This window comes from Leuresthes tenuis, unplaced genomic scaffold (genome assembly GCF_036924035.1).
Source record: "Leuresthes tenuis unplaced genomic scaffold, fLeuTen1.0.hap1 SCAF_14, whole genome shotgun sequence".
NCBI lineage: Eukaryota > Metazoa > Chordata > Actinopteri > Atheriniformes > Atherinopsidae > Leuresthes > Leuresthes tenuis.
The window spans coordinates 19006223-19027745 of NW_027325368.1; the positions used below are offsets into that span (position 1 = coordinate 19006223).

Genomic DNA, 21523 nt, shown 5'->3' on the forward strand with positions numbered 1-21523 from the left:
TGAACCCCAGAGTGTGTGTCAGTCTAAGTATATCTCGGGGTGCTCACAAGGCACATTTGCTAGTTCCTCCTAATGCACTTGAATGTTGACAAATAAAAACAGATCAAATGCGTTCTCTATTTTTACACAAGCTAACCTGTCATTGTAAAAAAAAAACGAAAAGTTGATTAACCATTTTCAAAAATCTGATTGATAAAAGGACATAATTATCAGACCTTTTCAATAAAAAATGTTACTACACTTTAATTCCCATGACTTTGTAATAATATGTGTTTTTCCTGCATAAAAGTGGGCCTTAAGGTGTAATGACCAGTTACAGTAAATGTAGAAACCAAACACAATAAAAAGGTCTGAAAACAAGGTTTTGATGAATGACATTGAGTATATGGCTTTTTGGGCCCCATTGAGATGAAGCCCCCTCCCCCCTGGGAGAATCCCTGCTTAATTTGGCTTATAATTCAGCCTTCACTGCTCTAAACAAGTCTGCCTTAAACATTCGGCTCTACAGTAATAAAAATAGGATACCCATCCGATCCTTGCTCCACAAATATGAACTTGTTGTTACAGGGGCGGGCCCAGGCTGTCACAGTGGGTGGCGCGAGCTTGACTCTTTACAACAAACGGTGAGTGGACAAGGTCTTGCAAGTTACAATACGGAGAACAAGGCTCGGGCGGCTGACGAGTAGGAGTGCTGCGGACTATCTAATGAACAAACGGCCCCTACCGATCGCACGCGCTGTCTCCGCCGAGGAGGCGGAAGAATAACGGGGTGAGCTGAAAGAGCCCCCGGTGTGCTGCTGTGGAACATCTGGCTGAACCGGGATGCTCTCTGAAGATGTTTAACAGTGCCTCTAACAGTGTGGTGAGTGTGAGCGATTATTGGGTGAGCCTAATCAAAAGTTTTTATATATATATATATGGATAAAAAGCTAATTTCATTCCTCGCAACACTTTCACAACTTGCATTTATAATCCACTGAAATATATCACACATCACTTATTTCGTACAAGCAGACGAAGTGACCAGTCTTCTATAGCAATTATTCTCTGCTCGAGAGAAAATTGCAGTTATTTTTCTTTGCTCATTAAAAAGCATGGAAGATACCAGCCTTCGACCTGCAGTAGGCAAAGGAAATAAGCACCTAAACGTGAAATACTAAAGTTGTCGACTATAGGCTGTGTGCTTATTTGGCAAAACTGCTGTTTAGAATTAGATGACCTTATGCTTGACTTTATCATGAAGTTTCCAGTTTGGTTAAAGTTTTAATGTGCTTTCTCCAAACTGGACCTCAGCCTAAAAATAAGTGCAATACTTGCTTTAACAGTCATATCCACCATAATTCGACAAAAGCCTCATATCTCATGAACACAACTTGTCATTTATACATTTTTCCTCCCTTAAGACAAATAAACTGAAAGGTGTCTGTAGTCTATTAGTTTTATTTGTCTGCATTCGCCGAAAAAGCGCGTTTCTACATGCTGTTGCAGTAAAGTAAATGAATAGATAATGAATAAAAGTTGCAGGCGTGTTACCAGAGCTCACTGCGACACAATTTATCAAATGTAAAAGGAACATGAAGGGGCGTCCCTGAGGTAACAGAGAGAAAAACTCACCTGCGTCCGTCTGATGGCTACTTAGAGGCACGTGCGTAGCTGAGCTCAATCAATAACAATTAGGCTCAGCTGTGCGCGAGGCCGAGAGCTCTCAAGGTACAATATGCTAATTGTACACATGTAGTTTAACAAAAGATGCCAACCTGACAACAGCCTTTTGTGACAAAGTTGAATGCTTTTGTCGCATCGGTGCCGCCTACACCAAACGTGTTCATCAGTAATTAGACTCACAAGCATGTCCACAAAATGTTTAAGGAAGTATTTCATTTCCTGATCGCGGCCACGATTAATACGGGCGTTAATCAGCGTGGTTGTCATGGGAATATGAAGCGGACATAAGCTTAATTGGTCATTCGGGCTTGTTCCTCGACGCAGACCTGTGGCTGGCATGATGTCGGAGGGAGAGAGGCCGCCGGCGGACGCAGTTTTCACTCAGCTGCACCTTGAAGATACTTTTTACGACACAGTAGGTGTTTTCAATATCAAATTAACAACTTTCTCCCAGCGGGTCGAGGGTCGAGAGTCGCTCGCGCGAGGATACGAGCTCGCTCTTCACAGAGCCGCTGTCTCACGCAAACATTTAAAACGTTTTGGTGAACTATTTGATTTAAATAGAGAAGTCGGTCCCAAACAATTGTTGTGCTTGTCAAATGGATTGGATGCAGTTTTCGTCCACAGCAGATTAAAACTACTGAATTATGTCTTCCTTTCAGTCTGTGACCCATTAATTAAACGCACTTATACTCATCCATTGAATAATAAGATATATCTAAGATACAGGGAAGGCTGTTGGTCAAATAATCGTCTTGTACATGCGAATTGAAGCGCATTTCACGTCTTTTCTCTCGTGATGTGGAGTGGAGGTTATTCTTATGTCTCTCTCTGCAAAATAAAACTGTATTTGTAGTGTGTGTGTTTTATTATTTGTTTTCGTGGTAAAAACATAATAGGTCGACAGACTAAATTCCATCTCTGATTTCCCTTGATGGGTTTGTTTTGGAGGCTGATTTTACGATCAAGTATAGTAACCAGACAGTGAACTTCTGAATGATTTTTATTCATAATTTAACGTCGCATGTTTCCAGAACCTCAATGTGTTCTTTTGCTCGAATCGTTCGTTTCAACTCGTAGGTAAATTCCTCGCAGAGCAAAAAAAGGAAAAAAACAACTTGATATTAGGCTTTTTTTTATTTTATTTTTTAAATCTTTTTCTTTTTTATGTTTTAACAATTTCTAATGATTTGTTTCCGACAGGGCTCTTCTGGGCCTGATGACATTTTCGAGGAGGACTCCTCTTACTCTCCGTCCTCCCTCTCCTCGTCCTCCTTGTCCTCTGCCCCCATGGTGGCATCCCTGCACGGGAAAACTTTGTGCACTTCCTGCGGTCAGGAGATTGTGGACAGATACCTCCTCAAGGTCCGACTTGCACTGTGTCCTTTGGCACTATCGTTGTTGATGGCAACACTCCAAAACTAGGCCATCTTACAACAAGTCACTAAACCAAATATTGTGAGAAAACAACCCCTCCTCTTTTTTTCTCTTTTAATCCTCGGCTGTGCCCCCTTTCCATTTTTTTTTTCCCCAACCTGTTGCATTTCTCACGTGAAATTAAATAATTGTTGAAGCTTCTTGGCAATGTGATTCATGCAGTTCTATGTGGATTTTAAATTGCACGTGGATGCTTCAGAGTTCCACAACCCTGCAGACAAATACCTTTGACGGTACAAGTGTTTGTTTCTCGCATTAATCATAATTTTTCAGATTATAAGCACATTACCACTAGCAGGCAAATGATGGTGAACAATCAGATAATCATAAGGCAATCTAATGTGTTTCCAATGTATCCTAATTACAAATGTTAAAGTAAAACAAACTCATTGGCATTTATTCAAACAACTCCTATTACCTTCTGTTATTAGGGTATTATAAATGACACTGTTTCGAGATGTGTTCTGGGATTCCTTTAAGCTGACTTGTATTCCTTTTTCCTTTTAGGTGAACAACTTGACCTGGCATGTGCGCTGCCTCTCATGCAGCGTGTGCAAAACGTCACTGGGGCGACATGTCAGCTGTTACGTGAAAGATGCACAAGTTTTCTGCAAACTTGACTATTTTAGGTATGTCAAACCCAATGTCTTATCTTTGCCACCGTCTGTCATGAGTTTTTGTAGTTTAATGCCAGAGGGAGTGTTAAGTGTTGCAGAGCACGTTCACATTTTAGTAAAAGGGGACGTTGGGAATGTGTGCATCTGGAGTTCCTGACGCAGTAGCACAAAACAATACAAAGTCTAACACCTCAGTGACTTCATGCCACCGTGGAGCTCAAGAAGGAGAAGATGTCGTATCACTATTTTGTGTTTTGGTGAAACAAAAACCTAAAATAAAGTGGCACCGTGCTCACAATTTGAATGAAAGAAGGAAAGATTTCAAGTAACCTGTCCAAAGTTTCCAAAATCTGAAACAACTGCTCAGAAATGTAGCTACTGTGCCTCCTTGTTTCTTTTTCCACCCCTGCTAAGTGTTTTGAAATGTGCTTTCATCTCAGTTATGTTTTTTTTATTTTGACTGTGAGTTGCAGTAACAATTGAATTAGTAAGGCTCTGTGTCAATGGTGGTGAGTCATAGACGGTCCGAGGGAAGTCCCGAAAAGCACGACAAAACATGTTCACATCTGTATTCAGGTGCAACCCAGTCAGATGCTTTCTTTACTGAATAGTTCTATCAGTTGAGGTGGCTGTTGCTCTATAGGTTAGTGGTTGTAGATCAGGTGGAGGATGGCTCAGTCCCCAGTGTCCCAGTCCTCTTCTTCGAGTTTCCTCAGGCTTTTGTGAACACAGCATTGTTCCTAATGTGTTCATTAGTAGGTGTGTGTAGTGGGAACATGCTGCCAAGGGGTGAACGTGGCTTGTGCGGTAAAACGCTAAGAGAAATGTGGTCAGTTTTTTGTTTTTTTTTCCTTTTTTTGTTAGGGGTGTGTACTCAGACCATGCTGCTTCACATGTCTGAACTGATGGAAGTTTAAAATATTTGTCAGTGGTTAACAAACAGTAATACTTTTTAGGTTAAACTCCAGCAGACTGGAAGCCAGTGGCATCAGTGAGATATCTCCTCATGGATTAATGATTATTGTAATTAGACTAAAACAATTGTTATTCATGACTTAATCACAGCTTTCCTCCAGTAAACATGAGAACTCTTCTCTTCACGCTTCACCTCCCTTCATGTTTACTCCTTTGCTTTCAGGAGGTATGGCACCCGCTGTGCTCGTTGCGGTCGTAACATCCATTCTACCGACTGGGTGCGTCGAGCAAGAGGGAACACCTTTCACCTGGCCTGTTTCTCCTGTGCTTCCTGCAAGCGTCAGCTCTCCACTGGAGAGGAATGTGGATTACTGGAGAACAGGGTCTTCTGCCGGCCTCACTATGACATGATGATGGAGAATCTCAGACGTGCAAAGGAAAATGGTGAGTTGATGGAGAGGGTTATGGTTGAATGATGGCAAGTTGGAAACATCAAACACCATGCTCACCCTTAATAAAGCATCAGGTCATGCACATTTTATAAATGCTTTTAAATTAAGCCTGAAGGTACAGTAAATCCCCATGGAGGTGGTGGTATAAATCATTTGATCACCTCAACCATTGCAGTCCTTTAGCCTGGTACAAAATGTCACGCCTGTGATTAAGAGATGGTGAGCTATGTTTGGACAATGAGGCTGTCAAATCTTTCCATTCCCTCTTTGTATCAAAAAGGGAAATAAAGTGCAGCACTTAATTTGAAGCTTTCAGATAAGTGCTTTTCTATGAACGGTGAAGATATTTTGCTAGAGTAAGAAATGCATGCTACCTCACAAGCAGGAGCATGAAAAGAAGATTATGTTACTGAACAGGAATGAAAATTTCTAAGCCTAACCAGGTGGCTTTAGAAATGTTGAGGGGGAAAAAAAGCTTCTAAATGAACATGTATAATATGTTCTTCTTGTGACTTTGCCACTGCTTTTTCATATTACTTCAGCCTTTTGCGTACTTTTGCCAACAAATTACACTGACCAGACGCATTTCTAACATCTGGGCTTCCTTTAATGTGACTCTAGTTCAGACATAAATGATGACTATAGTTGGACATCTAAAATGCAGCTGGAACTATATTTCATGTTGTCAGTAGTTTTTGTAATATGCTCTGTGTCTTGTATTGAAGAGCAACCAAAGGCAGAGGAACAGATGGCAGACAAAGATGACTCCAGCACTATGCCCCGACCTGCCAAGAGGGCGAGGACGAGCTTCACTGTTGACCAGTTACAGGTACTGTCAGATTGTAATAGTCTGTGTAGTTACTGTTGACCTCTGGATACATTGTCAAGATTATGTTACCATGTCACCTTTTCAATTGGGGAAAAAGCAGTTGAAACAGCTGTTGAAACAGCTGTTGAAACATAGTATTTGCAGACAGTGAATGCACTATGTTGCTGTAAAAGTGTTATAAAAGTGTTTCTCTGTAGGTTATGCAAACCCAGTTTGCTAAAGATAACAATCCAGATGCCCAGACACTGCAGAAACTGGCAGAGAGAACTGGTCTCAGCCGCAGGGTTATTCAGGTAAAGCAACACTGACTGCCTGAGCATTTGCTCTTTCGAACATTAGTTTTTGTTTTCATGAGATAGACGTGCTGCTTCTGTGCTTGAGTGTTGGGTGGCTGTCAAAGTTTAGAAAGTAACGCCAAGTCAAAACTGTTGCCAAAAGAAACTAATTGTTAAAGCGTGATAATGAAGTTGGAGATGTCTGATTTCCCTTTTTAGTTTAAACAGTGAGACTTTCGGGGAATTTTACACAATCGATGCTAAACAGATTTCTGCCTGGAAATGGAGACGTGAGGAGTTAAGACTCCAGCAAACAACACCCCGGCACACTAAAAACAACATAACTTTCAAGACCACTTACAAATCCCATCTTCTCTCCGCTCAGGTTTGGTTTCAGAACTGTCGAGCTCGTCAAAAGAAACACATCGGTCCATGTCAAGCCTCTTCAGCCATGATGACATCACTTGCTTCAGGTCACATGACTCCACCGCTGATGGAGGATCTGCAATACACAACCTATCTCTCCCCTGACACACCCCTTCTGACTACACTGACTTACATGGATGGTAAGAAATGCATTCATGTGTATGTTAACCAAGACAAATCTACAGAAATATACCCGACCACCGCATGTGCGCACACACACACACACACACACACACACACACACATCTACACACACAGCTAACTTGGTTAAAACTATATGAACCACCTGACTGGAAGTTAGAAACCAAAGGTTGTAGCTGGAGGAATCCCAATGGTTTATTCACTGTGAACTTCATTATTTTCAGTTAACATGACAGTAATTATTTTTTTTCCTTTCACTTCCACAGTCCAAACTCCAGACCCACTTCTGCTTCAGCCACTTATATCTCATTCCCTGACGCAGCTACCAATCAGCCACACCTGAGTTTCAGCGCACCTCCTGAGAACTGAAGATGACTTGTTGATGGAGGAGCAGATCATTACTCTTAATTAAAGCTTCTGTAATCTCTAGATTGGTTAGATTTATAAACTGTGCTGCAAAATACTGGCACTGAATAGACACTACTGTCTAATATCTGAGCAGATACTTTGAAGAATCAACTGTTTGAGTCAGTAAGTTTCATTCATAGAAGGATTCAAAGATGAGAATGAGTTTAAAATCTAAAGTAAAATATTAATATTTGCAAGATGGAACTTCTGTTAATATGTATGTTATGAATGTATCTGTGTTTAATTTATTTAGTGAATTGAAATGAAATGAGGCACTTTGTTCTAAAATGTAAAACTGCTTTGAGTTTTGAGCAAAATATATTTTTTGTTTTATTTTGGGATGCAACTGAAAATATAGGTCTTGGCATTTACAAGAGTGAAATGTCTCCTTTTTTTTTCTGTCTTAAGACTACTGGCAAGTTCATGATGGGGTCACACTACAAATTAAAACCACCAGAGATTCATGGTACATTCATGGTGTAGGTCTCCTGTTCATTCCAGTTTCATTGACATTATAGACATGCACAAACAGCTGAACAGTAAATAAGGACAATCTTCTTGTGTTTTCTGCTTGCAATGCCAAACTCTTGGCACTCGACGCATCCACATGCTTCGATAAAACATTTAAGATGTTTTTCCAGTCGTATATTAAGCACAGGCAGAAAGCAATCCTTTTATCAGTATCAGATGATATCAGGAGCCAAGTATGAACTGCACTCTGGGAATATACTAGCTTTCATATTTGATCTCAGTTACTGGGGATTAAAGTTCACTGTTGCACCTCAAAATGTTTTTTTTTCTTGGCAGAATGGACTGTTTTTTAATATTGCTTACAACAAAAAAATCTGCCTGGAGGTACATTACCTTAAGACAGTACTTGAAAGTATGTATTGAGGTTCACTGTTTCTGACCCTGGTTTCTTTGCAATAATGTGATCAGTGAATAATGAAGCATTAAAGATGAAGCTTCCCACATTTTACTTAGATTAGCTATATGCCTTGGAAGTGCCTGTAACAGTTCTTTAAAAGGCAATATGCTTGAACTGAGAACCTTAGACAAACACTGATATTTCTATTCTTGATATAAACTTGATAAGTGACTATTCTTGTGCTGCAGATTAGTGAAACCAATCTTTTACATCTTTCAAAACATTGAATTTGGTAGAAGTTTTCCTTTTTTTTTTTCCAGAACGTCCAGTACCAACCATTTTATGTGTTTTTCTTTTATCCTTTTACCTGGATTATGATTGGATAATCCAATTTTTGTGATCAACATATATGGTATGGATTATCCAATGGAATTTAAAAGTAAAAAAAAGCATTATAGCTGAGCTCGTACAGTAACTGCCATCTCTTTTTATTAGTTTGTTGTTTTTATAATATCTAAAAAGACTAGAATCAGTTAATACATGCAGTATATGTTTTCATTTTGATTTTCATAATTCCAACACTAATATCTGTAGAGCTCTTTTCAAATAAATTCAACGTAGCCCAAAGCACATTACACGTTATGTACGGAACGATTTATTCTGATGTGGGATGGTGAGTCCAAACATATAGGCATCGATGTCAGAGATATATGGCATGATAAGAGGGGAGAGCAAAATAGCTTTTATGTAGGGATCTGTGGTAAGATTTCCAAGATGCTGAACAGCCTACCTGACAGGTACCTTGAAAAGCAAGTTGCAGGAATGTTTTAAATTCCCTGTCAAACTCATGGGTTTCCACAACCTCTCTTTTACTGAGGGCCTTAAGAGAGCTCTTTGGCTTTTGCATGATGACATGATACTCTTAATTTAAATAACAAAGAGAACAACAGACCCTACAAATCAGAGATCTCAATAAAACATTTTCCATCTGTCAACAGGAATGCTTCAGTCAATGGTATCTGGGAACACTGACCACAATTAAATGTGCTTTCATTCACGTGACATTTGATGTGTTTTTTCTATTTAATTTTTGCTGAAGTGATGAAAATGACTACAGAATAGGTGTCCTGTGCTTATAAGCTTTATCTTCAATGTTTCGAGGCTGATCTGGAAGAAGTTAACAATTTCTGTTGCATCTTGCTATTTTTCATAACAGTAAGTTGACTAACTGACAAAGACACTGATCTACAGCTAATTTGATAACCTGTTAAGTTTTTAAGTGACTTTATAAAATCAGTTAAATTCCACCTCCTCAAATTTGAGAATTGTTTGCCTCTAATCCAGGAATTATAACCAGGAAATCTTTGCGTTTTTTTATGTCTGATAACATGTCTGTCCTGTAGAAAATTACCACAGACATTTCTTACTAGTTTTATGTTTTATAGTTTTAACTGAATGATCATTTAACTATCTATCATAACAATCTACAGACGTGTGGGGTGTGTTAGAAATCTATTCCAAATCCCACAATGTAATGTTTTGCTGTAATCTTCATTTACTGCCTACTTTTGAGTGAAGTGATTATTATACTGCATGCAAATTAAATTAAACAAGCTATCTTGGGTATGAATGACATCAGAATCCATGTGACCCAAAGTGAAATTACATCAACATTTGTTTTCACTTTAATCAATACATTTCATTCAAATAATGTGAGTAAAATCTGAAAATGTCCATGACCCTTATGTTACTGCCACAAAGTTTTAACTTCTTATGAAGCTCAAAGTGCTACTTAGTCAGCAAAATTTAGCTGGAAACTCACAGACACAAGCAGGGCAACAATGGCTGATTTAAGTGAACATGCCTCTGATGATTAGATCAAACTCACCTGAGTGTCTTCGAAACTCTGTTTTGGTGAAAGATACAATTTAAGTAATCTAACCTTTTGAACAGGGATTTAACGTGATCATTACCATTAATCTACATCAGGAAGCACCAAGCACACTAAGCTGTGATAGTTGAACTAGAAATATAAATAGCAGAATGAAGGGACATGAAAATACATAGATAAATGCAAAAGTATGATTTTAACACCTTCACGTAAACTAAAGGGGTGCAGTACACTCTAGTGGTTAGCCAGCGCAAACACATAAATAAGACTACAGCCTCTCCAGAAGGGAGATGTTACTATATGATATACAGCAGAGCTTTCTTGGACATTTTTTTTTCTTCTCCAAATACTGGTTTTCAACTTAAATAGACATGTATGATATGCAGATTTGGAAATTGTTTGCCAAATGGGCTGTATGTAATGACGTCATCTCGTGGTTTTATTTTGAAAACGTGCTGTCCGGAAGTTGCACTTGGCATTTGGCATGCGCGTATTACTAAGGAAGAAGGTGTCCAGGTCTTTTTCAACGGTTGAAAATTGTAAACACTAGCAACCAGGGCAACTTCTCTGCGTCGTGAGGATGGAAATATGAGGTAAAGCCCGTCTAGAACACATCTACTTTTTTGTCGCATAGTTGTCGGTGTTCACTCTGTTAAAACATACTAGTTTAGTGTTAATTGAGCGAACGTTAGCATCCATTATAACATATCAGTGATTTCTGATCAGATGCTGAAATAGAAACTCAAATGGATGCAGATACCCTGGACGTTTGGGCTAAGTAATTAATGAGCTGTCTTCTTTGTTGTTGTAATTCGTTTTCTGTGACGCTTTCATGTCATAGGGCTAGCCGGTGAACTGTCCACCACAGCACTAGCTGTCGCCCTTAGCATTCCCAGGTAACTTCTCATTCCCACGAGAAGTTAAGTTTACATCAGTCAGCAAGGGCAACCTCGTTGAATTGAGTAAAATTTGACACAAATGAGCCCTATAAACAAACACGTTTGTGTCATAGCTACTCACAAACTCTTTTCACATACTACTGGAAACCGTAGTCATTAGCATGCTAACTAGCCGACTACGCAGGACAGGCTAACAAACTAGAGTTAGCTTGTCTTAGCTAGGCTACGTATATGTTGGCGAATACGGCAGTTAGCAACAACTAACGTGCAGATAGTGTTATCATTAGGTATACATGAAGTAATGGGATAATCACGGGAGATATTCTGACGTAAATCGTTTAAGCTTACTCTTAAAGAATATGCATTTTGATTTCCTGTCTTCACATTGATCATCTGTGATGAGGTCAACAATGTTTATCTGGCCGTGGTGCAGCATTTGCGATGTATCCTGTGTTATTCTGACTCCCCAACTTCAAGTCGCTATCAAATTTTCCATTGTTTTACTTGAAAATGCCAAAGTCTCCTCTGATCAAGCTTTTTACACACACATCTAGGAAATTTGCATATTCAGTTTATTCACTCAATTTCACTATAATACAAAAATACAGCATCAGCAGATATATTAAACCTGAGTACTGCACTTCTAAGAACCAGTTTATCGGGCATCCCTGCCAGATCTGTTGTTTTTATTACCCAGTGGAGTCTGCAACACACCGATCAGCCCCCAGACGATCACCAGAGTTAGCCAAACGCATGCACTTTAAACTTTACAAAGGCAGAGGTTATTGCAGTGTTGCGTGATCTTCCTTGTTGAGAGAAATAACCACAAATCCGTTTTGGTAGGACGCAGGAATTAAGCTTGCCACAAACTACAACGATATGAGAAAAAGCTTCTGGCTTGCCCTCGCAAGGGGCGTGTTGTGTGAATATGTGAGAGGACAGAGTGGGGAAAAATAGTGTTTTGTTTTGTTGTCTTCACAGGTGAACTTGAAGGTGTTGGACCATACTTTGCTCTTCAGTGCATGGATGCAAAACTAATGCGCAGGTAGGTGTGTTGTTAAGCTACAAAGTATAAGTGCTGCAGAAGTTTCTGATAAAACTTAGAGATGATGGCTATTGATAGTAAAGAAATCATGGAGTATTAGTTTGCTAATTGGGGTTATTTATTTAATCACCAATGCAATGTGCGGGATTCTCTTGAGACCCACTTCCACTGTGCATACTTTTTCATTAAGACCGCAGCTGCCTGCTGAAAAAGCCTGTGCCTTTTCAGGCCTTTTAATGACTATTTGTTTATGAAAAAGCTTCAGGGAGCTCTTGTAGGCTTTACACTAACATTCTAAACTGTAACAAATTAATGGGAACGGTAATCACGTCCAAAAGAAGCGGAACAATACCCTGTAGTGGCAAAAAGGGTCAAGAGTGAGATGAAAGACTCCCCATGGCTCAGTGGCATCTGTCCTTTTAAGACTCAGCAGAAGCTTTTCACAAGGCAGACACGTGCTTCAGTGTAGAGATTGATTTTGGTAAAAGGTTAGTTTACCTGCCACTCTCCTCTGACTTCAAACCACAAGAGGACTGTCGTAATCTGACCTTTGTTCGGCTGCTTTAGGGGATGTAAAGATTTAAGTGTGTGGTCAGTTTCTGCCTGTAGTGGCCTCACAGTGAGTGGAACCACCAAATGCAGGCAGCCTATCCAAAACTGAAAAAAATGCTGTCACTGGTATCAAATGTGCATGTGTTTGTTAGGGAAAGTCAAGCAACCATCAGATTTGCCATATCAGATAATCTGAATTTATCTTTTGTTACATTGTATCGTACATCTTGTATTGTAGTGATGTTATTGCTGAATGGATTTTTATTCACCTGATTCAAGCAAAACGGAATTCAACTACTCAGATTTGGAAACTGAAACTAAGTCAAAGACAACCTTAAGAAGTAATTTAGGTTTAAAATTGTGTGTGGGACGTCTGATGCCTACCCGTTGGTGCTGTGAACACGATCTAAAATGAGTCCCAGCACCAAAGTTGTCCCCCATACTTCTGCAGGTCAGTGACCCAACTATATTTGGTTCAGCTGATGGCCACAGACTGCAGTCCAAGTTTGTGCAGTAGGCCGGTGTCATACGTCGGCATAATATGTTCGTACATTCTTGAAATATTTTTTAGAGCCTTTCAGGAGCATTGATGTTGAATCAAATATGTTTCTAAGTTCTATTTTGTGGTGACTGTATTTGAGCTCAAGTCATCGATCCATTTTCAGTTGCATTAAGTTATAGCTGACGTCTGATTTCCTGCAGTTTACTCTTTATATTGTCTGGGAAACTCTCAGGGCAGGACAAACGGTTAACATTTGACTTTGAAGATACAATATCGTAGCTTTCATGAAACTCATTTGGATTTAGAGTAATCTGTTGTCTATAATATGTTACACAATAGCTGTCTCAATTTAACTTTTAAAATTTTGCACGTCCCATTTAATTTTCAGAACAAATGAGTTTAAAGCAGGCATGTATGTACTAATTCAGTGAATGTTTCTTATGTGAAGGGCCACCAGCGCACGTCAGGACGCCACTGGAATGGACATCACCAGCCGCTGTACTCTGGGGGACCCCAACAAGCTCCCTGAAGGGGTCCCCCAGCCAGCACGCATGCCCTATGTGTCAGACAAACACCCGCGGCAGACCCTGGAAGTGATCAACCTGCTGAGAAAGCATCGGGAGCTTTGTGACGTGGTGCTGGTGGTGGGGGCCAAAAAGATTTATGCTCATCGTGTGATCCTGTCTGCCTGCAGCCCCTACTTCAGGTACGAAATGGCACTGATACAAAGAAAATGATTGGTTTGGATCTGCAATATTCATTTATCAAGAATTGGAAGAATGTTGTGTTTCATAATTAAGAATCTTAATTTTGGTGGTCTCCTCAGGGCGATGTTTACCGGAGAGCTGGCAGAGAGCAGGCAGACTGAAGTTGTTATCCGTGACATTGATGAAAGAGCCATGGAGCTGCTCATTGACTTCGCTTATACCTCACAGGTGAGAGTAGTTGCATTCTGCTTGGATGGGCACACATGTGCACCAGGAGCATGGTGGGGAACAAAGCTAAAAATCAGCTTAATATCTATTAGAGAGGAGGAACATGGCAGCTGCCTTTGGTCCCCCAGAACCTACTGAACAAGGCTCAAAATACGAGGCTATTTCAGTCACAAGGGATAGTTTTTAATTCAGTGAAGAAGGTAGGAGGGAGTCTGACCTTAACAAAGTGTTCACTTTACTCACCTCTTCTGTGTTTTAAATCCATTAAATAATTTCCTCGCATGAAATCTTCTTTTTATGTTCGACTTGGACAACGATGCCTACCTCCTTCAAACTCTTCTTCATTTAAGTGGATCGTTTTAGTTTTAGGTTTTAGTTGACCATGGCAAAGTTCTTTGACCTTTAATCATCCGCTACTGTCGTTCCCCCCAAATGTCGAGGCATGGATTTGACAAGTGGGTTTAGATCAGTACACTAGTTTCTGATTAGCTTAACTTCACAAACAAATCTAAAGCAAAAGAGCCAATCAAGTGAGTGTCAACTGGGTTCCCTCCTGGAGAAAATAACGAGTTTAGATCAGCTGCAATGGGATTTTTATGGAGATGATGGAGATGCTGTGACAGCTGTAACTTGCTTAAACTCCTTATCAGTAGCGGCTTTATGTCAAGACCATAACTATTGTGCATGCATCTCATCTGCTGATCTCTTGGCTCCCGTAGGTAACTGTAGAGGAGGGGAACGTCCAGACGCTGCTCCCCGCAGCCTGCCTCCTCCAACTGGCTGAGATCCAGGAGGCCTGCTGCGAGTTCCTCAAGAGGCAGCTGGATCCATCCAACTGTCTGGGCATCAGGGCCTTCGCCGACACACACTCCTGCCGGGAGCTGCTTCGGATTGCAGACAAGTTCACGCAGCACAATTTTCAGGAGGTAAGGATGCAGGTGCAGAACAGGGGAATATGCAAAGAGGTGTACAGCTTCTGTCTACTCCTCTGCCACAGTGCTCGCAGAGCTGTGCCTCCAGTTTTTTATCGCAGCGTTTGTGGTGCTGTCATGTTTCTGCAAAAACAAGTTTTAAAAAGTTGGAGAATGTGGGGAAAACTCCCGGACAGTCTGCAACGACATCCATCCCGTGTACGTACAACGTACTGCTTCTTATTGAAATCAACAATAAAAAAACAGAGTCGCACACTCGCATTTCAGTTTGGTTTCTGGCACACGTGCCCTGGTCCCTTTTCCAGGCTTCAACATGCGCGCTGATTGTAACCCGTACGGTTGTTTGTGTGCGAGTGCTATAGTTTGACAAGTGATAATCGAAATATTTCCCCATGTTTGCAACCTTCGGAAGAATACACACGACTCGACAGTCTCATGAGAAGAGAAAGAGCTGTCACAATGTGACATTTAGATGAGTTTTACAGCTCCGCGGCACATCGCTTTTCAGATTGTATGCAGTCAAAGGCAGAAATGATCTGTTCTTTGGGTGCAACAGTTCATATTGTTTTGGCTACAGTTGTTTTTATGTTCTCTCCCAGGAGTTCACTGTAAAATGCACGAGTCTCATTGATCCTTTTGTATTAGGGATGAACATTAGATCATCTGCTGCTGGGAAGTCCCATGTGTAACTTGTGAAACTTGTATTTATCTAAATGTTGATTTGTTACTAGCAACTAGAGAATCGAGTTTAACTCTTAATTTGTTTATCAAATGAAGATTATTATTTATTATTATTATTATTATTATTATTATTATTATTTATTATTATTATTTCAGGCCTGTGAAAAGCTCAAATGAATGTCATCATAAGAGAAAATGGCAACACTTTCTGTGGTAATGGGGGGGGGGGGAATTGGAAGTTATGGATTAAACATTTTTTAGCATTGACTTGGCAGAGAAATGATGCCTCTTTTTTTCTTTAAAAAAAAAAAAAAAAGCAGCCAGAATAAATCATAGGATGCTGCTTCAATATTTCTGCTTTGATGTCTGTTTTTTTTTAATAGGTTACTGTACAGAACACTACTTCCATAATTTCATAAAAGAAATTTCAGTAAAAGTTTCGCGTCTCTTTAGGAAAGTGTCGTCAAGCCTGTTTTGACCTTTCGAAAACTCTTCTACTGAAGCAGTTCTCACTGACTGATTCACGCGGGACTCCATCTCTGTTTGACGGCGTTGTCATAGGTGATGGAAAGCGAGGAGTTCATGCTGCTGCCTGCCAACCAGCTGATCGACATCATCTCCAGCGACGAGCTCAACGTTCGGAGTGAAGAGCAGGTTTTCAACGCCGTCATGGCCTGGGTCAAATACAGCATCCAGGAACGCAGACCCCAGCTTCCACAGGTTTGTCCATGGGGTTCTTCTTTGTGGGTTTTTTTCCATACGGGGGCACATGCAGCGTTCTCGAGTGTCCGTGCTTTGCCTTATAGTCTTGACCTGAGAATTCTGTGTTCCGAAGGTGCTGCAGCATGTTCGCTTGCCACTGCTCAGCCCAAAGTTCCTGGTGGGCACCGTTGGCTCCGATCCTCTCATCAAAAGTGATGAAGAGTGCAGGTGGGTGGTGTGTTTTTTTTAGAAGTAGCAGATGTCGGCCATTCAGATATTGCTTGTGGGGAAAATGGTGCTGTTGCACACCTTTTGTCCAAAGGTTTTCTGTTGTCGTTAACTCTAGTTTCAGATTTTTCAGACGCATTTAAAAATATGTAAAAAGCAAACTTTCTGACGTGTGCTCTTTTTGCCTGTTGTTTTAGAGACCTGGTTGATGAAGCTAAGAATTACCTGCTGCTACCTCAGGAGCGGCCGCTGATGCAGGGCCCCAGAACCCGGCCGAGAAAACCCATCCGTTGTGGAGAGGTTCTTTTTGCAGGTCAGCGCCTTCAAGCCCAGTTTTAAAAAAAAAAAAAAAAAAAGAAAAAAGAATTCACGTTTTTTTTTCTTCTTTTTAAAGCTTTATTCAAGGTTTCAGAACACTGTGTGTACCTCACCGCAAAGTTTATGGCACGCGTTATATTTCAGTCCCAATTAGATTCTGAACCCTCCTCTCTTCTTGCTGCCTTGTCGTATAGTTGGCGGTTGGTGCAGCGGAGACGCCATTTCCAGCGTTGAGCGATACGATCCACAGACCAACGAGTGGCGCATGGTTGCGTCGATGAGTAAACGGCGCTGTGGGGTTGGCGTGAGCGTCCTGGACGACCTGCTGTACGCGGTGGGAGGTCACGACGGCTCATCTTATCTCAACTCTGTGGAAAGGTTCCAACAATGGCTCAATGTCTCATTTAGGCAGAATAAATCCCATTTTATGAGAACTTTTTTTGACCATCCTTTGAATGTTTGTCACATGTCCAGATACGATCCAAAGACTAACCAGTGGAGCAGTGATGTGGCCCCCACCAGCACCTGTCGCACCAGTGTGGGTGTCGCCGTGCTGGGGGGATATCTGTATGCAGTCGGGGGACAAGACGGGGTTTCCTGTCTCAATATTGTTGAAAGGTAGCACTCGGAGTTCTTGTGTGCACGGTGATCATTTTCTGTGTCCTTTCCTTACTGTTTCTGTGCCGGAGCTTTATGTTATAGCATGCCCACATTTCATGTTCCCAGATACGATCCGAAGGAGAACAAATGGACTCGTGTGGCCTCCATGAGCACCAGGCGATTGGGTGTCGCTGTTGCTGTTCTGGGAGGATTTCTCTACGCTGTTGGAGGGTCTGATGGAACGTCCCCGTTAAATACGGGTATTGTAATTAATCACATATAAGCGCAATGAAAGAAATGAACCTTGTGACAAGAAACACTAAAAGAAATGAGAGTAAACGTGTCACCAGGTTAGTCACCAGGCTAAAGACCGTTTCTCCCTTTCAGCTTGTCCAAATGTTTGTGCTTTTTTTTTTTTTTTTTTTTTTTGCTCCTCCTTTCGCTCTCAATTTTATTTGTGCATTTTCACTCTTTCTCTTGTTGTCAGTGGAACGCTACAATCCTCAAGAAAACCGCTGGCACACCGTCTCTCCCATGGGAACCAGGAGAAAGCACCTGGGCTGCGCGGTCTACCAGGACATGATTTACTCTGTCGGAGGGAGAGACGACACCACGGAGCTGAGCAGCGCAGAGCGATACAACCCCAGGACCAACCAGTGGTCCCCTGTGGTTGCCATGACATCCAGACGGAGTGGGGTGAGTCTGTGTGTGTCTCAGAAGAAAACTACGCCGCATTTGTCCTTGAATGCATGTTTATTTTTACCTTAGCGTGATGGATATTAAGGTATGGCAATGCTTATCCTTAATGATAGACTCTGTGTGAGATGGAGCTATGATTGTGTGTCTGTAGGTGGGCTTGGCTGTGGTGAACGGTCAGTTAATGGCAGTAGGAGGCTTTGATGGGACAACGTATCTAAAAACAATAGAGGTCTACGACCCGGACGCCAACACATGGAGGTAAATGTGACTCTATAATAAGATAACACACAAATTAAACTGGTCTTCCATAGAAAACTTGCATTCACATATGTGAATTTCTTTAGGTTTGGTTGATATTAGGGATCATCCTGAATGCAACACGATTTAAATAAAAAATGTTGTAATAAATTGATCAATAAGCTCAAACAAAGATCTGTTATCAGACCAGATAGCAGAGGATGTCAGCATAGTTTTTTTTCTTCTGTTGTTATTATTTTACCGTGTTGATTTAAAAGATTTCCTGCCAGTGTTGCAGAAAGTCTCTTGAGATTTCCTCAAACAGAACATCTGCACACATTTGGCTCCTGGCAGGTGTTCATTTAGACTGCAATGAGCACCTGCCAGGAGCACATCTGTTGGAAGAATACCGTAGCTGTGCCACTTTGATTTAGCTGTTAGGAACAGTGACATTTGAGCGTAGCTTTTGATAAGAAAGAACACTATTAGAGTTGTTATAATGATAGAAATGCTTGTTATCGGACCAAAGAAACCCAAGGACAAACCTCTGAAGTTCACTATCATCATCCTGCTGTCACGACCCGCATCTTCTACTCAGCCAATAGGGGCGTGGCATGTAGGGGTGTGTTGATCCACGTGATGCTGGTGCACTTGCATGAAAAGTGCAGCGTATAGCTGCTCTAAGTCAACTTGACTTTCAGGCCTGCTAAACGAGCTCCGACAGCAGCTCCCAAAAGTAAAATAAATCTCTTTCTCAACACGTCTTTAACAGGGTGCCATGTTTTCATGCTTGAGCCATTCTTACCTTCAAGCATGTTCTGTTTGCACCTTCCTCATTGGCATTTTCTGCTTTTCCTAGGTTGTACGGAGGAATGAACTACCGCCGGTTAGGTGGAGGGGTGGGCGTCATCAAAATGACTCACTGTGAATCCCACATATGGTAACGTCCGCCTGCTGCCCCTCTCTCTGCTCACACTTTCACTTCTCATCATGTCGCAGTGGACGCTTCTTTTCACCGACTCTCGGGCCTCCAAAAAAAGACGATGCAAGCGAGGATGAGAGAGCCGTGGGGGTGGGGTGGCAAACCAAAACAGAAGGACAACGTTTTGAACTCGAGTTCCTCCTCAGCCCCACCCCACTTACAGGCCGATGACTTTACCGTGCTCGTCTTCGCGGACTGAACACGGTTGCCGTGACGTGCACCGAGAGCAGAAGTCTCCAAAGCCTCATTTAGCTTCCCAGTTTGGCGGAAAACAGTTTTCATCGCCCAAGTCTCTCAGTTTTCATTTGAATTGGCCCGTGTGACAGCGGGAGCTCACCGCGACCATGCTACTGGGGGAGATGATCTTGCCATCGAGGGTGAAAGTAGCTTAGAAGTTTAAAAAGTTCACTAGAAGAAGGCTGAGAGAGCGCATCACTTTTTGCTCTTAACGGCAGCCACCAAAACACTCGCTAAGAGACACGACAGTGACTATGGACTGTCGGAAGGAAATCTGTCACATGTTTACATTTGGCTTTGAATCGTACATCTCAACTGTGGCTGTTGACTCATTAAGACCTAATGTGACATATGGGCACGCCGGTTTTCTACGTGAAGAAGGCACCTCAAGTCCTAATGGGCTCTGCCTCCAAGCTTTGTGTGTAGCATTAAACGGTCAAGGGTTTTTCCTGTTGAAGGCATCTGCATGGAAAGCTCGGTCAACCAGAGGAAAACCAGGATTCAGTTCACCATAAACGGCACCCAGGGTGATGGTTTTCAGGACGACGATGTGTTCCTGAGCGTTGAATGGGGCCGCAGCTGTTTGAACCCTTCAGAGAAAAGAAGAAAGCTGAATCATCACCATCCAGCCCTGTTGATGTCTGATCGCTGGCTCCGATGCTGAATCATTAAGACAAAAGTGTGCTTGAAACAGACTTGTGTTGATACCATCTGCATCGCTACCTGCCCCCCCCCCCCCCCCCCCCCAATGATTCTTGCTTTTATGTGACTCTGTTTAAGAAGATGGGCCCCTCCCCTTTTCTTTTTTTAATTTTCCTGCCTAGCGTTCCAAAAGCTGTCCCCTGGATGCTGCTGTTGGAAAGGCAGGCGGCGTTTGACGATCCAACAGAACATCGGTCTTCTGAAGCATTCTGAGGCCTCAAGTGTCTTGTACTGTGTGTGTGTGGTAATTTGCTGCCAGCTGTACCTTGAAAGTCAAATATTTATTAACGCATAATGCTGGCAGTTTGTTACCATTAGGAAGCCAAAAGACCAAAACCAGAGAACAGAAAACTAACGTGTTGCTGTTAGCCGGTTGTCAGCAGTAGAATACGCATCGATGGCCGCGGGACATTGTAAGTAGGACCTAGTAAAGATCATTAGTTGACGGTTTGTGTCACCTGATTCAGTCGTGTGGCTCACACTTGTGTATTTAGTAGTGTTTGGAGAATAGTGTAACGGGTGAATAAGAACTCTTGATAGTCTGATCCACGTCTTCATCGGCCCGTTGTGGAATTTATTGACGGCATTATCTGATTTATCTGGTAGAAAACAAGGACTGCAGTGCAGAGCGTTCAGCCTCACTGTAAAGATGTGGCGAATACTTTTATTTACTTTTAATTACTGTTCGGGCTGTTATTTGATCCTCCTGGGTGGCAGATTTACCTCGATGGTGGCACCGTAGCATAGGGGCTCGCACAGTTCTTTTACCAAATCGATGTTTCACTATTCAACTCCAAACTTATTGCTAATGCCCTGTTACGGGGGCTGCTGTTTTGTTGCTGAACAGGTGGAGAATTCGACCGGCCGGCTGTTGCACTCTGAAGTCTTCAGAGAGAAAAAAAAAAGCTGCCAGAAGCGTATTGCAAATGAAGTTGAAACGCACGGAGAGCATTAATATGACATATTTCTTTTTTACATCTGCTTGGGTTGTGGCCGGTGATGTGATATTTGCTGCCACGGTCACCTCGTTCTTGTTCTCTGTTCTGCCATCACACGGTGCAATGGCACCACCTGCTGGAGGATGATGACAGTGCACTCATTTAAAAATGGAAAAGAAAGGTCACGTGGTCCCTGGTCATCCAGCTCGCCTCAATGTGAAACACGGTTTGAGTAGATGGTGAAATTTGTTTGAATGATTTTATTTTTTTTTCTTTCAGAAGTTATTGCACTGTGATTGCAAATGTATTTTAGATCTTCTTTTTTTTTAAATCTCTTTTTTTGTGTTATGTTTTATGGAGTGTTTCCAGATAGATTTGGGGGGGGGACTAAAATCAATATATGTCAGTTT

General features: G+C 41.6%; 2 protein-coding genes across 4 annotated transcripts; both read left to right on the forward strand.

Annotated features, from left to right (window-relative positions):
- Window positions 1–638: 638 nt before the first annotated feature.
- LOC140268670 (LIM/homeobox protein Lhx8-like) lies at window positions 639–7689 on the forward strand. 3 transcript variants are annotated; one of them, XM_072363624.1, is made up of 8 exons: window positions 639–862; window positions 2869–3030; window positions 3610–3731; window positions 4858–5078; window positions 5812–5915; window positions 6113–6208; window positions 6576–6756; window positions 7024–7689. In XM_072363624.1, exons 1-8 carry the CDS (start codon window positions 836–838, stop codon window positions 7098–7100), a joined length of 990 nt encoding a protein of 329 aa, XP_072219725.1. In that variant the 5' UTR covers window positions 639–835; the 3' UTR covers window positions 7101–7689. The 3 variants fall into 3 exon arrangements, with proteins under 3 accessions (XP_072219725.1, XP_072219723.1, XP_072219724.1); XM_072363622.1 differs by lacking the exon at window positions 639–862 and adding an exon at window positions 1754–2080; XM_072363623.1 differs by lacking the exon at window positions 639–862 and adding an exon at window positions 1754–2080 and having other exon boundaries at window positions 4861–5078.
- A 2718-nt stretch (window positions 7690–10407) lies between these two features.
- On the forward strand, window positions 10408–21282 carry klhl20 (kelch-like family member 20). The gene is made up of 14 exons (XM_072363792.1): window positions 10408–10517; window positions 11805–11868; window positions 13371–13628; window positions 13749–13857; window positions 14577–14783; window positions 16032–16190; window positions 16306–16400; window positions 16598–16713; window positions 16913–17096; window positions 17193–17336; window positions 17445–17578; window positions 17806–18014; window positions 18169–18275; window positions 19114–21282. Exons 2-14 carry the CDS (start codon window positions 11846–11848, stop codon window positions 19196–19198), a joined length of 1830 nt encoding a protein of 609 aa, XP_072219893.1. The 5' UTR covers window positions 10408–10517; window positions 11805–11845; the 3' UTR covers window positions 19199–21282.
- The last annotated feature ends 241 nt before the right edge of the window (window positions 21283–21523 follow it).